This window comes from Trichoderma harzianum, assembly GCF_003025095.1.
Source record: "Trichoderma harzianum CBS 226.95 unplaced genomic scaffold M431scaffold_1, whole genome shotgun sequence".
NCBI classification, from domain to species: Eukaryota; Fungi; Ascomycota; class Sordariomycetes; order Hypocreales; family Hypocreaceae; genus Trichoderma; species Trichoderma harzianum.
In genome coordinates, this window is record NW_020209249.1 from 3,318,221 (window position 1) to 3,331,198 (window position 12,978).

Consider the following 12,978-nt stretch of genomic DNA (forward strand, 5'->3'; position numbering starts at 1 on the left):
TTGGGATATGGGCTTGTTGCTTAGGGTCTGATAGGATCAAAGTAAGCTTGTCATCTTCCAATCCAACAATGCGCCACTATCATACAAGTCATCTTCGAAATCTCATTGGGTAGTCCAGCTCTGACTTGGGCCATCTGTGGCTGTGAAATCTTTGGTCAATGTTTTGGGCTCTGTGTGCTATATGTAGCTACACATCTTATTGCTTTTTTATGTGGCTGTATAGATGTAGTCTTATTCTTGTCAGAAATCTGCATCCCAAAGTCAGAAGTGTAATAAAACAAGATATATCATTGAACAGCACTAGACATATAGTAAGGACTGTTTTGACCTCTGAACCTCTTTAGCAAATGTGACGCTCTCCGTCTTTATAGTTCTAACCCAAGCCCCAAAGCCCACTTTGGAACCTAGATGCTTTCTTTCAACAATCTGGCTTTGACGCCCCTGATAACTCTTCAACTTAGATCTATTGTAGCCCTCTCTAGGAACATATACTAAAGATGTCTCTTTCAAAAACTTACATTGTCAGGAAATAGTATATTCAAGTTATATCTTCATAATATCTCGGAGTAAATCGCATATGGTAGCTGGTTCAGCAGCAAGCTATACCCCACTCACTATTAGGAAAAAGAGAGATTCAACTCTGCAGATTCAAATCATACTCATACTAAAAGCTTACAACGTAAAGCAGATGAAAGCGATATTTATCTGAGTTAAACAGAGCTGTATATAAATGCAAGATTACGCATGGTTAGACAGGATTCTTGTAAGGTTCCCTGATCCAGATAAGCCGTTAAGACGAGTCTCAAGCCATGAAGATGATCGTCTGTAGATCTTTGTGAATGATAAAACGGCTTAATGTCACAGATTCACCACAATGGTTCAAGTTCTGTATAAAATTGCATCAAGTCAAAAAAAAACCTGTCGTGATATCAAGTTATCGTCAAATACAACTCTTCCTCCTTCCATATATCCCCCATTCAAAGCTTTATATCCCCTTTCTCCATGAAATAACAGTCCTCAAATACCCAAAAACACCAATCACTCACATTATATATAAAAAGAATACTCAACCCAATACCCTCTCCCAGCCCAAAACAAACAAAGACATTGTCTTCCTCAAAAAAATGAATGGTATCTCAAAACATCCTCATCTTCCCCTTCAAATCCTCACTCACTCACTCAACCCACCTCCTCCACTGCGGCATAACCTTATCCATAATCACCGGCCCAAAAAACCACGACACAACCGTAACAACCGTCAACGGCACCGCCACCGCCCAATACATCCAGAAATGGCTCGAAAGCTTCCATATCCCCGTCGGCGCATCAAAGTTGAAAAAACTCGTGCTAAATATCGCCGCCACAAACGCCGCCGGCAAGAACAGCAGCCCAATCAGCGAAATCGCCCGCATCGCCGAGGAATCAATACGTGCCGCGTCGTTGTAGGTTAGGGCCATCTCGTTCTGGATGCGCGCGTTGTTGCTCTCGGCGCGGTGCCGCAGGTTCGTCACCATGTTGTGCAGCGAGTCGAGCCGGCTCTGGATGTTGAGGAAGAACATCCTCGGCGGCGCGTCGACGGCCTTGTCCGTGGCTAGGAAGTGGTTGTGGTGTTTCTGGATGCTGGTGAGGATGCTCTCTGTTACGTACACCATCTCGTTGACGTGCGTCATGTGCCGCGGGATCTCGTGCAGGTACTTGTAGTTGAAGCGGTAAAAGGCTCGTCGCAACTCAAAGTCGCGGAGAAGGTTGCGAGTCTCCCAGATGGTCACGTCGTGAAGCTGGGCGATTTCTTCGACCATGCTGGGATACACCCAGAATGGATCGCCCAGCTCGCGGGGGTTGATGTCTCGCAGGATAGAATCCCCATTAAGATGCGCAAACTGGGGGTGGTCGAAGAGGATGATGTCTGTACGGTTGTTTGAGGCATTCCATCGTGTTACGGCGTTGAGCTTGACCCAGTGGTATTTGATCTCGTCGACGTCGTGGGCGTCGAGAATCTTGCTGACTCGCTTGACCATGAATCTCACCCACGAGACTGAAAGTTCGTTGCATTAATCATTTGTTCAAGTGAAAATCCAAAATGAATGAGTCAGATACTTACTTGTGCCCGTCCGCGTGCCATCTGAATCAAGTATATCCTGATAACCAAAATACCCATTCGACCGCTTCGCCAACGTCGTCCACCACACCCGCGGTATCAGAAACTTTTCATCAAACGCAGTCTTGCATTTCCGACATTTGCGTATTTGATCACCCTGGGCATATCTATTCAAAGCCAGTTAGACCACCCGAAAGTTCAAAAATAAAGTAAGAAAGCAAAAGATGCTGAGGAAGAAGAAGAAAGTATTACGAACGTGATAGTAACATCAGCAACAGCAAACTCAGTCTCCTTGTTCCTCAACAAGTCCTGCGCAGTCAATCTCTCCGTCGTAACCACTTTCTCGCCTACATCCGTTAACCATCGGTCAGCATTCTCATCCAACTCATTAATTCTGCCCCGATCTTCATTCAAAAAGAGTGTTGGTGAATCAATCCCAAAGTCGACAAAGTGGCGGTGTCTAGGAATCAAGGTGAGGTGAGGCATCTATACCTGAGCAATCCCGCCATGAGACTGTCTCCAGCTTCGGACAATAGCAGGAAGCCTTCCGACGACCCATTTTCTCCTCGCGGCAAATCTCCATAATCCAAAAAAAATGTCTCTTTCCAAAATGTCGTTACTCAATTCCTCTCGCTTTCGCTACAAAACGTAGTAGTATAAAGCCGCTTAAACGCTCAAGGCTTCCAACAAACAAAAGCGACAAGGAGAAAAACAAAAAAGGGCGCAATCAATCAATAATAGTAGAATGGAGAAAGAATGCGAATGCAACACAAAAAAACAGGCACCAGCCCCAAAAAGCACCGCCTTCTTCGTCGTGAGGTACAAGAAACGGTTTCTCACAAAATGACCTGTCCTGCGGTGGCTGTTCGCCCTATCATAACCGGCCAAGCCCCGACACATGTCTTCATGTTGAGCGGCTATATGGCGATCGGGAGCCGGAATACTATGGAGAATGCTTGTACTGCATCTGCATCGTGTGTCTTGCTAGGATTGGCTCTTTTCCCGATGGGGTGCAAGAAAACCGCCAGACACACACCTATAAGATGTCGGGACAACGCTTGTCTTGCCGCATCAACAAGTCAAACAAATTATACACTTAGGAATCTCAAGTTCATCATAACTTCAAGCTGTCTGGGCCTTTTATTGCGGCTATTTCTATGATATTTTACTCAAATTAATCCCAGTATATGGCGGGGTGTGTCTCTCGCGTCTTCTTCTACCGCCTGACTATGCCTGCATCTATCCCGCCCCCCTGCTGTTGCTGCTCCGCCTCTTGTGTGAGGCGTGTGAGGCTCTGTTCGGCGCTCCAACTTTCTACCAGGCAGGATTCAGATGATTTTTAATACTTTGTCACACCATTGGCTGCCTAGATCTTCACGGTTCAACCTTATAAGTAGCCTCGATTCGAAAATCTCAAAACCCCCTGTCATTTCGCCCCTCTCCGGCCAGAAACCCGGCCGAGGCAGTGCTTCTGTACTGCCAAGCAAGTAAGCGTCACGAACCCGGATAGAGCTTAGCAAAAAGATGAACAGCAAAAAGAATAACAGAAAAAGGAAAAAGAAAGCCCGTTTCTTCGTATATTTTATCGTTGTCGTCGCTGCACACAGAATCACAAGTCTTTACAACATATTTAACCCTTCCTAATTGCCTCCCCTTCCCCCCTCCATGCCAGTCTTTCCATCCCCAACGCCGGAAACTGCAAAAAAAGCATCTGTCACGGAACAAAGGTGCGCTGGCCCTCGTGAGTCGTGTAACCGGGTGCCTGCCGACGCGCGCGTTTCCTGTATCCGTCTTGTGTGCAGTGGTTTCAAAATCTTTTTTATGCCACCCTGTAATTTGAGGTCCGCTGTTCCATTCTCTCAATCTATTGTGTGGGGAATTGCTCCTCCATGTTGGGCGCGCCCTCGACGTTGTGGTAGTCAAGAATCTCCGAGTACCTGTAGTTTTCAAGTCAGTTTTTGTGTAGTCCATGAGAATAAGACGAACAAACGTACATCATAATCTTCCAAGTGTCAACGGGGAGGTCGGCATCATTAAAACTCCAGTCAAACTTCTCATCGGCAACAGGCTCATCGGTGGGATCGTGATACGGCTGGAGGTACTCGTGGGCCAGAGCCTGGGTGGCTGTTACTCGCTTCTTGGGGTCGAAAACAAGCATTCGCTCCAAAAGGTCAATGGCTGTGTGGATTCCTGTCAGACAAGAGCATCTTTCAACGGGATAGCAATTTGAGTGTCATGTCCCCTTACCTGAATCGTCTGCATTCTTAAACTTGTTTCGAAGTGGCTGTCGTTCTCGCTTAGGTAGTGACTTGACGAAACGCAACGTCTAATTCTTGTGTCAGTTGGCTGTCTATATCGACCAGACATCTCGACGAAACATGAGACTCACATTCTCGCTAGCAATAGTGTTGATGACATCGTCCGGAGGAGTACCAAGCAGCTCGGTGATGATGGAAAACTGGTTCACGTGGTCCTTGCCCGGGAACAGGGGCTTGCCCTCGAGCATCTCGGCAAAGATGCACCCAGCGCTCCAGATATCGACCTCAACGTCGTACTTTTGCCATGTGAGCATGATTTCCGGGGCGCGGTAGTATCGTGTTGACACATAGCCCGTCATCTGCGGGTCCTGGATTCGAGCCAGACCAAAGTCGCAAATCTTCAAATCGCAGTTTTCGTTGACGAGGATGTTGCTGGGCTTGAGATCACGGTGGACGACACCGGCCGAGTGGACATATTTCAGGCCTCGCTATATGAAAAATGGACACATTAGCTGCTGTTGCGCTGCAGAGCGCTGTATACGGCGGCATGCTAATTGCCAACCGATACAAGCGTAATGCAAAGGGAAATCCATGTGTCATCACATACCATGATCTGATAGAGGAAGTACTGGATGAATTGTTTCTCGAGCGGTCGGGAGGTTAATAACCGGTGCAGATCGGTGCCAAGAAGCTCTGTGACGAAATAGCTATAGAGGGCGATGTTAGAAAAAAGCAGAAGAAAAGGGCGAAAACAGCCGAAGAAAACAAGACATACATGTCCTCGAGGGGAGAGATGAAGATATCGCTGAGAGAGATGACCTGCGAATCGCCCAACGTCAGCATGGAACGGCGGGTGTCATCATCAGCATCATCATGGCTTGATGATGCAATGCGATGGAGCGACAGCCTGGAAAGCGCATACATTTTCGTGTCGGAGATGCTTGAGCAGCTTCAGCTCGCGGTACGTCCGCTTAGCGAGCACAGGCGTGCTAAAGGGCTTCATGATCTTCTTGACGGCGACATTCTGGTTGGTGAGCTGGTCTCGCGCAGAGCTATTTGGCGGGGGAGGGGAAAGTCGCAATTAGCCAGGATTGCCTCAAAACGCAAGCCAAAAATGGAGGGGGGGAACAAACTCACCAGACAAGACCAAACGCTCCCATGCCCACGGGCTGGAGGTCCGAGTACCTAATGGAATTGATCAGCTTCTTTTGCTCCTCGCGCGGTCCCGGATTCTGGCTCTTTCCTCCTACCTTGAGGTGATCTCGAACGTGGTACCAAAGATCTGCGCACGCACAAACTCGGCCATTGTGACGGATCGATTTGACTCGTGTTGGCGGGGGAATCTATTTTTATTATCGGTAAAGAATGCGTGAAAACTCGACGCGGGTTGCGATGGGCGAGACAAAGCGTCCAAAGATGCGGGCGTAAGAAAGAGGTTTGTCGAGGGTGAAAAGAGTTGGATTAGAACCCCTCGCTCCAAAAATGGGATGGATGAATGTTGCTGCTGATGCTTTTTTTGGTCGGCTCGGTTGGGAAGAAGAAAGCCAGCACAGGCGGTATTGCGCAGGATTACAGAGGAGTTCCACTCGCTCTAGCAGGCGGGGGCGCTTTTTGCACAGCGGGCTGAGCTTATTGGAACTTGGAATTAGCTGCAAATCTCGATCCGGGCCTCGTAAGGATGGAGGATCGCAGCGGGAGGATGCGAGTAAAGGAGAGTCTGTCGGATCGATTGGCTCTGCGTCTCTTTTCACTATTCTTGATTCTCGAAAACTCGTTTCTTCTCTCGTGTTTTTCAGCGATAGACGGTCGATTTCTCCTTGTTTCGCGAAGGCGGGGGTGGACGGTTCTTAATAGCCACGGGGGAAATAAGACTTGGAAGAGGGAACTTTGGCAAGCGAATAGCGCCTAAAGCCCAAACAAGAGATTGGATACGGACGTTAGGTAGAGAGTTCAGGTGATAAAAGACGCCCTGCTTCCCAAGGGAATAAAAAGGACACCGAGTCAGTGGGCGCACGGGCAAGGTTCGGCAGTTGTACTTGTGAGAGCGCGCACTGCGCGGGGTAAAAGCCAGGTAGCAGGCTTGTCAATTGTGCCCGGGCGGCTTGACACCAAGACGAAATCAATCATGCCCAGCCCAATTGCTGCCTCTGACCTTGTTTTTTGGCTCTGGTTTTTTCTTGTTTCCCAACTTACGTGTATTTTGTGAATCGCAAAAAAGGTGCCCAACGCGCTTCTAGCGAATGCAGAGGCCACTGAATGTCACTCGTTCGGTTCGGTCGCAATGGGTTTCGCCTTCAGTGGGACGGGAGGCGCAAAAAGACAGTGAAGCCGTCGCAACACAATCAAATCCAGAAATTCGAAGTAATGAAGGGACACAGCCACAGCCAGCAATGATACAGCTGAGAAGCCAAAAATAAAAGATGAGGATTATTTTCTCGTAAAAGAGCAGAAGAAGGGTCGTGGAACCGCAAGAGCTAAGGAAGGGGGGCCAAGCTCGTCCCTACTTATACGGGCGCGCCGTCTCAAGCGATCGATCGAGATTCTCGCCCAAGGATCAGGAAATCTCCCAAATGCCAATGTCCGCGTGCCCTCGTTGGGTTGGGTCTCGAAAATCGGGGACAAGTGCTATTTTATCTCGTCGGGGTTTTATGTTTCTTCTCGGTATTGGGCGCCCAGCAAATAAAAGTGCACGGTAGCAACGCCACAGAACTCGGGCAAAGAAGACTGTCCAGACCAGGAAGGACCCTCACGATCTTGTGCGCAGTTTGTTGATTTCGCAGGGCAGTAGGCAAAGTCCCAAATCATCACCATGCCGAGACAGGACAAAGGCTTACCTATAAACAAAACCACGAAATCCCCTCCTCCTCCTTCTCTTCCAGGGACTTCCAAGCATCATCATCGTCACGCCCCGCAGCGACGACAACGACAGCGCTTCAGGGACGCTCACCCTCGTTCGCAAACCCAGCTCCGGTGACGACATCGTGCGCTTTGCTTGCTGCCCCCATGTTTTTTTCCTTTCGGGTTCAACCCCTCCAATGCCTAAACGATAACCCTTGCCCATGCTCACACAGGCTTGGGATTACTAGCTGAAAAGCCGCGGGAAATGTCATTGCTCATCCCACTAGCTAGCCTAAACCACCGTTGCAAGCCATCTACACCATCGCGGCCTTTGCACATCGGGGATCTCTGATCTTCTCGCCACCGTCCATCAAAACCTGAAGCCTTTTCCCTCGAATCTCCATCCAAGAAAATCAAAATCCCATCTGAATCCAGATCGACATTTCCCAAATCTTCATCCTTCTCCTCATCCCAAAAATGGCCCTATCTACATCCTACCTAAAACGTGGACCCCCCAAATCTCATCCAGATCAAAAAACCAGCTTTCCCTCGCCCCCAAAAAACAGCCCAACCCAACCTAAACTCCCTCTCCCATGCCATTCGCCCAGCCGCTCTTTCACCCCCCTTCTCTCCAGCTAATAACCCCTTGTTCCCACATGCATTAATCTAATCCTCTGCAGACAAAAAAGACACTGGACCACACCCCAGGAAAAAAGCAACGCAACACAGACCTTGACATCGTCGGTCTACCAGTGATGCCCCAATGACGTCACAATCAAATCAATCTTCAACCCACATCTCCCCATGACCCACGCTAACTGTACTCCGTACAGGGTACTTTAAATCACCCGTGTTTCTATGAAACAATTCAAGTACACGATACACTTTCTTCCCCCCAAACTTTCAACTCAGCGATTCCGCCTACTGATTCAGGAACGGGCCCCCCCTCCCGCCATCGAAATAATCGCTGCGAATCGGCTCGCGGCCCCTGGAGATTTTGCTCCGGTTCTTTCGCACCTCAATTTTCTCCATTGTCCAACGACAGCCCACTCAGTCGTGACACCGCTCTTGACTCTAATGCCAAATATCAAGTTATTTGCCTGCATTTCAGTGCTTTAGCTTGGATGTACAAGTAAACAACACATTTACAAGTCTGGGAATATCCTGGTTACTGTGCCTGCATGAGTTTTCTAGCGTCAGCAGACAATTACATCGTAGATACAGTCCAAAGCACATGCAGTTATGAATTACACTTCCGAGGTTACATGCATTCACCAACAGCCACGTAATAGCAGTCAAAGAGAAACGTCAAGTCATTGTTCAAGAGTCTTCCTATTTTCACCCGTAGAACAGTTCTATTTTCACCGTAGTGTTCCATATCAACGAGCTACATTTACCACCTCAATCGCAATTCCCACGCCCACACACCAAATACAGTATAACACACTGAGAAAGGATATCTATCGCAGCCAGCCTCGCCGTCAAAGAGGATGCTGCGAATCTTTGCGATCGGCCTTTTGTAGTTCTCGTAGCTTGCGAATTCATAGGTGACTGAGAGCTGCTTGTCGACTGTGATGGAGAAATCACGATATCATAGTTTTGTGTGATGTTGCAACATATGTGATGCGCCAGGGCGTCACACTGTAATTGGGTGTAGTGTACTGGGAATGGTGGTGTGTGTACATTAACTTCAGTACGGGCACGGGCTATTACGGCGAAAATAGGAAAACTCTTGTTTAATTCAATATTGGACATTCAATTCATCATGTAGGAAGAGAACGTCGTATCTTCTTCACTCCTCCCTATTGTGTAACTCTGCCTGCTCGAATCTATCGAGGTGTTCCCCCACCGGTTTCTACACAACTTTACTCAAGGGAGAGTCTACGTTTCAGTGACATCCAGAGGCTCAATGTTCCAAATCTCCTCAGCGTACTCGTTGATGCAGCGGTCGCTAGTGAAGAAGCCCATCCGGGCTACTGACGTGATGCACTTGGTCACCCACTCGTCCTGATTGCGATAGGCCTCGTCGACGAGGGCATGCGTCTCGATGTAGCTGTGGAAGTCGTCCGACACCAGGTAGTAGTCACCATGGTCCCTGACAGCGGCAATCAAGGCGCTAAAGTCGTTGGGCAGGCCAAACGTGCCCTTTTCAATCTCGACAAAGACCTTCTCCAGGTCGAAGTCGATGGCGTGAGAGCCAAAGTTGTGGGCATGGCGCAAGTCCTCCACATCCTCGGCGAGATTTCCGAACAAGAAGATATTGCTTTCGCCAATCTCACGAGTGATTTCAATCTGTAAAAGAGTCAGCATGCTGCAAGCAAAAGTGAAAAGCTCAATGAAGCCTTACGTTGGCGCCGTCGCAGGTTCCGATGATGAGACCTCCGTTGAGGACAAACTTCATGTTGCTGGTACCAGATGCCCTATTGTGTTTATTAGCTCCACCATTCTACTCAGACATCGATCAATCAACTTACTCTGTTCCTGCAGTGGAAATGTGCTCGCTAATGTCAGATGCGGGGATAATCATCTCGGCCTTGCTGACGTTGTAGTCTTCCAGGAAGATAACCTTGAGCAGGTCGCCAATGTCGCTGTCCTTGTTGACAACTTCGCCCACAGCATTGACCAAGTGAATGATTTGCTTGGCCATCCAGTAGCCGGGAGCAGCCTTGCCACCAAAGATGGTGACACGGGGCAACTGCTTCTTCCTCTCCTCGGGGCTCATTGCCTTGAGAGTCAGGTACCGGTGGATGACTCCAAAGATGTTGAGCTGCTGGCGCTTGTATTCGTGAATTCGCTTGACTTGCACGTCGAATAGGGCTGCTGGGTTGACCGATACGCCGAGCGTAGTCTGAATGTACTTGGCCAAGCGCACCTTGTTGGCATACTTGATCTCTGCCCACTCCTTGCGGAAGGCCTTGTCCTTGGCATGAGCTTCCAGCTTGTTGAGAACAGTCAAATCCTTGAGGAAATTGTCACCACCGCACTTGGTAGCAATCAACTCAGACAAGCGAGGGTTGGCCTGGTGCAGCCAACGTCTGGGGGTGATGCCGTTGGTCACGTTGGTGAACTTGTCCGGGCCGTAAATCTCAACAAAGTCCTTGAAAATGGTAGTCTTGATCAGATCCGAGTGCAGCTCGGCCACACCGTTGACCTTGTGGGAACCTACAATGGCCAAGAAGGCCATTCGCACCATCTTGGGCTGACTCTCCTCAATGATGGAGACTCTGCGGAGCAAGTCTCTGTCATTGGGGAAGGCCTTTTCGACCTTTTGCAGGAAGAACAGATTGATATCATAGATAATCTGAAGATGTCTGGGCAGCAGATGCTGAACCAGTCCAACTGGCCATTTCTCCAGGGCCTCTGGAAGCACGGTGTGGTTGGTGTAGCCAAACTAAAATTGTGAACAAGACATGTTAGCACTAATTCCTCTTCTCACTAAAGGGGGGCCGTAGTCAGGAGAACCTACCGTGGCAGTAACAATATTCCATGCCTCGTCCCATTCCAGGCCCTCATTGTCAATGAGGATGCGCTGTAGCTCGACAATGGCAAGAGTGGGGTGGGTATCGTTGAGCTGGATGGCGACCTGGTCGGGGAACTCCTTCCAGGAGCGCTTGGTCTTCTTGAAGCGGCGCACAATATCATAGAGAGATGCTGCCACCCAGAAGTACTGCTGCTTCAGTCGCAGCTCTTTGCCCTGCTCCAGGTTGTCGTTGGGGTACAGCACGGCACTGATGGTCTCGGCCCTCTGCTGGTCGGCGACAGCACCTTCGTAGTCGCCGTTGTTGAACTTGGGGAAATCGAACTCGCCTCCAGACGCCTTGCTAGACCAGAGTCGCAGGTTGTTTGTGGTGGGTGTAGCGTAACCAGGGATGGGGACATCGTAGGCAACGGCCTCGACAATGTCGCCGCCTTCCCAGACAAAAGCAGTCTTGCCATCGTTGTTGGTCTGCTTGCGGACCTTGCCGTAGAATTGGATCTATTATCACAGTGTAAGCTTCGTTCGATAATTAGTGTTAAGGGGGTTGGGGGCTCTCACGTTGACAGTAATGTCGTGGCGGGGGAACTCCCAGGGGTTAAAGTCCAACCAGTAATCAGGAACCTCAACCTGGTAACCGTCAATGATTTCCTGCTTGAAGATTCCGTATCTGTAGCGAAGACCGTAGCCCCAAGCAGGGTAGTTGAGGGAAGCCAAACTGTCGAGGAAGCATGCAGCGAGTCGACCCAAGCCACCATTGCCTAGACCTGCATCATGCTCCTGGCTGATGATGTCTTCGATTCTGAAGCCAAGTTCAGAGAGACCATCTACGTAGCCGTTGTGTTAGCAAGATGATTCAAATGGTCGTACTATATGCATGGCGAGCATGGCAACAGATCTTACCCTTGGCAACATCCTTCAACCCCACATTGAGCATGGCATTGTCTAGGGTTCGTCCCATGAGGAACTCCAGACTGAGGTAGTAAACACGCTTGGTATCACGGAATGTCTGGCGCTGCTGAGTCTTGTTCCAGTCGGTGATGAGTCGATCACGGAAGGCCAAGCTGGTGGCTGAGTACGCGGCAGTCTCGTCGCAGTTGAACATGCTACGGGCCAGGGTGGTTTCGACATGGCGGACAACTTCCTTCTCGAAGGTGTCCTTGTCGGTGATGTTCTGGACTTGATTCCGCCTCCATGCCTCGCGCTGGGGCTCGGGAATTGAGGCTATAGAAGAGTTTCATTAGTAACTGTAAATGGAGGATCCGTTACTTGATAGATTGATTCGTTTGAAGAATCAAAAGAAAGGAAAGAATTGGCACATGGAACAGTGAATAAAGACAGCGATGACAGTACAGCAAAACACCGTAGCACTGGCTGGTTGCATGGAAGCCCCGCCAAAAGCAAGTTGAAGCTTCCCCTCCCCCGCGCCGCACGGGTCAAGCGCATGTAAATCGCCCGCCGATCACAACCGCTCATCAAAGCAATTGATCACTACCAAGAGGGGGCAGAAAACAGAAGCAAAGAATTGAACGAACCCTCAACGTGCTTGATCTCTCCAGCGCCAAAGCCGGTAAAAGTCCTCCTGTGCTTGGGCCGAGAAATGCCTGCTGGGCCGACAGCTCCCTGGATGTCCACAAGGGGAGCTCCAGTGGAGGGGCGACGCTCGCGGACGGGCAGCGGCTGCTTGGTCGCCATGGCGGGAAACGAGGCTGCAGGCGGGTGAAATTTAGCAATCTGGGTGCCTTTGATGAGGGGGGATAAGGATAACGATGCAGAAAAAGAAAAGGGATAGGGTAAACAGGATATTGATCGAGATGATAAAAAGTATGATGATGACGGGTCGAAAAGAGGGCACGGGCGAGAGAGAACAGGTGGTTGAGCGATTGTTATCAATGGGACTTACATCAGCTCAGCTGCAAGAAGCTATGGTGGGGCAGCAACGCAACAGCGGGGTATCAGGAGCTTCCTTTGGCTGCTTGTCTTCGGACTCGGCAGATAAGAAGCACCACTAAACAAGTTCAATTGGAAAAGTTTGAATAGAAGGAAAACAAATCGTGAAAGAAGTAGAAGAAGAGAGAGAGAAAGAAGAAAGAGAAAGAGGAGGCACAGGGGCAAGGGACAGCTTTAGGTACCCAAGGCAAGCGGAGAGAGGAACCAAGGAGGGGCAGCATCAAAAAAACAAGAAGATGAGACTTGCGCGATGTTGCCCAATGGATATGCACGAGACGTGTAAGTGCATCCCATGTCCGTGTCTTGCGTACTAGGCATGTAAGTATCTCCCACAGCAAGTTTTTTTTCTCTTTAGGTTG

General features: G+C 49.4%; 3 protein-coding genes across 3 annotated transcripts; all 3 read right to left on the reverse strand.

Annotated features, from left to right (window-relative positions):
• Positions 1-743: 743 nt before the first annotated feature.
• Positions 744-2,906, reverse strand: M431DRAFT_132325 (hypothetical protein). Its single transcript, XM_024912478.1, has 3 exons — positions 2,355-2,906; positions 2,102-2,265; positions 744-2,035 (listed from the first exon to the last, which is right to left on the reverse strand). Exons 1-3 carry the CDS (start codon positions 2,582-2,584, stop codon positions 1,176-1,178), a joined length of 1,254 nt encoding a protein of 417 aa, XP_024780717.1. The 5' UTR covers positions 2,585-2,906; the 3' UTR covers positions 744-1,175.
• A 1,056-nt stretch (positions 2,907-3,962) lies between these two features.
• On the reverse strand, positions 3,963-5,662 carry M431DRAFT_995 (hypothetical protein; the record flags this gene model as incomplete). Its single annotated transcript, XM_024925159.1, has 9 exons — positions 3,963-4,035; positions 4,093-4,276; positions 4,346-4,424; positions 4,488-4,844; positions 4,964-5,063; positions 5,132-5,175; positions 5,279-5,408; positions 5,494-5,541; positions 5,607-5,662. The coding sequence occupies 9 exons, from the start codon at positions 5,660-5,662 to the stop codon at positions 3,963-3,965; spliced, it is 1,071 nt and encodes a 356-aa protein (XP_024780718.1).
• A 3,413-nt stretch (positions 5,663-9,075) lies between these two features.
• Positions 9,076-12,364, reverse strand: M431DRAFT_71453 (glycosyltransferase family 35 protein; the record flags this gene model as incomplete). The annotated part of the gene is made up of 7 exons (XM_024921899.1): positions 9,076-9,486; positions 9,542-9,614; positions 9,669-10,585; positions 10,661-11,170; positions 11,231-11,496; positions 11,573-11,893; positions 12,205-12,364. 7 exons carry the CDS (start codon positions 12,362-12,364, stop codon positions 9,076-9,078), a joined length of 2,658 nt encoding a protein of 885 aa, XP_024780719.1.
• Between the last annotated feature and the right edge of the window lie 614 nt (positions 12,365-12,978).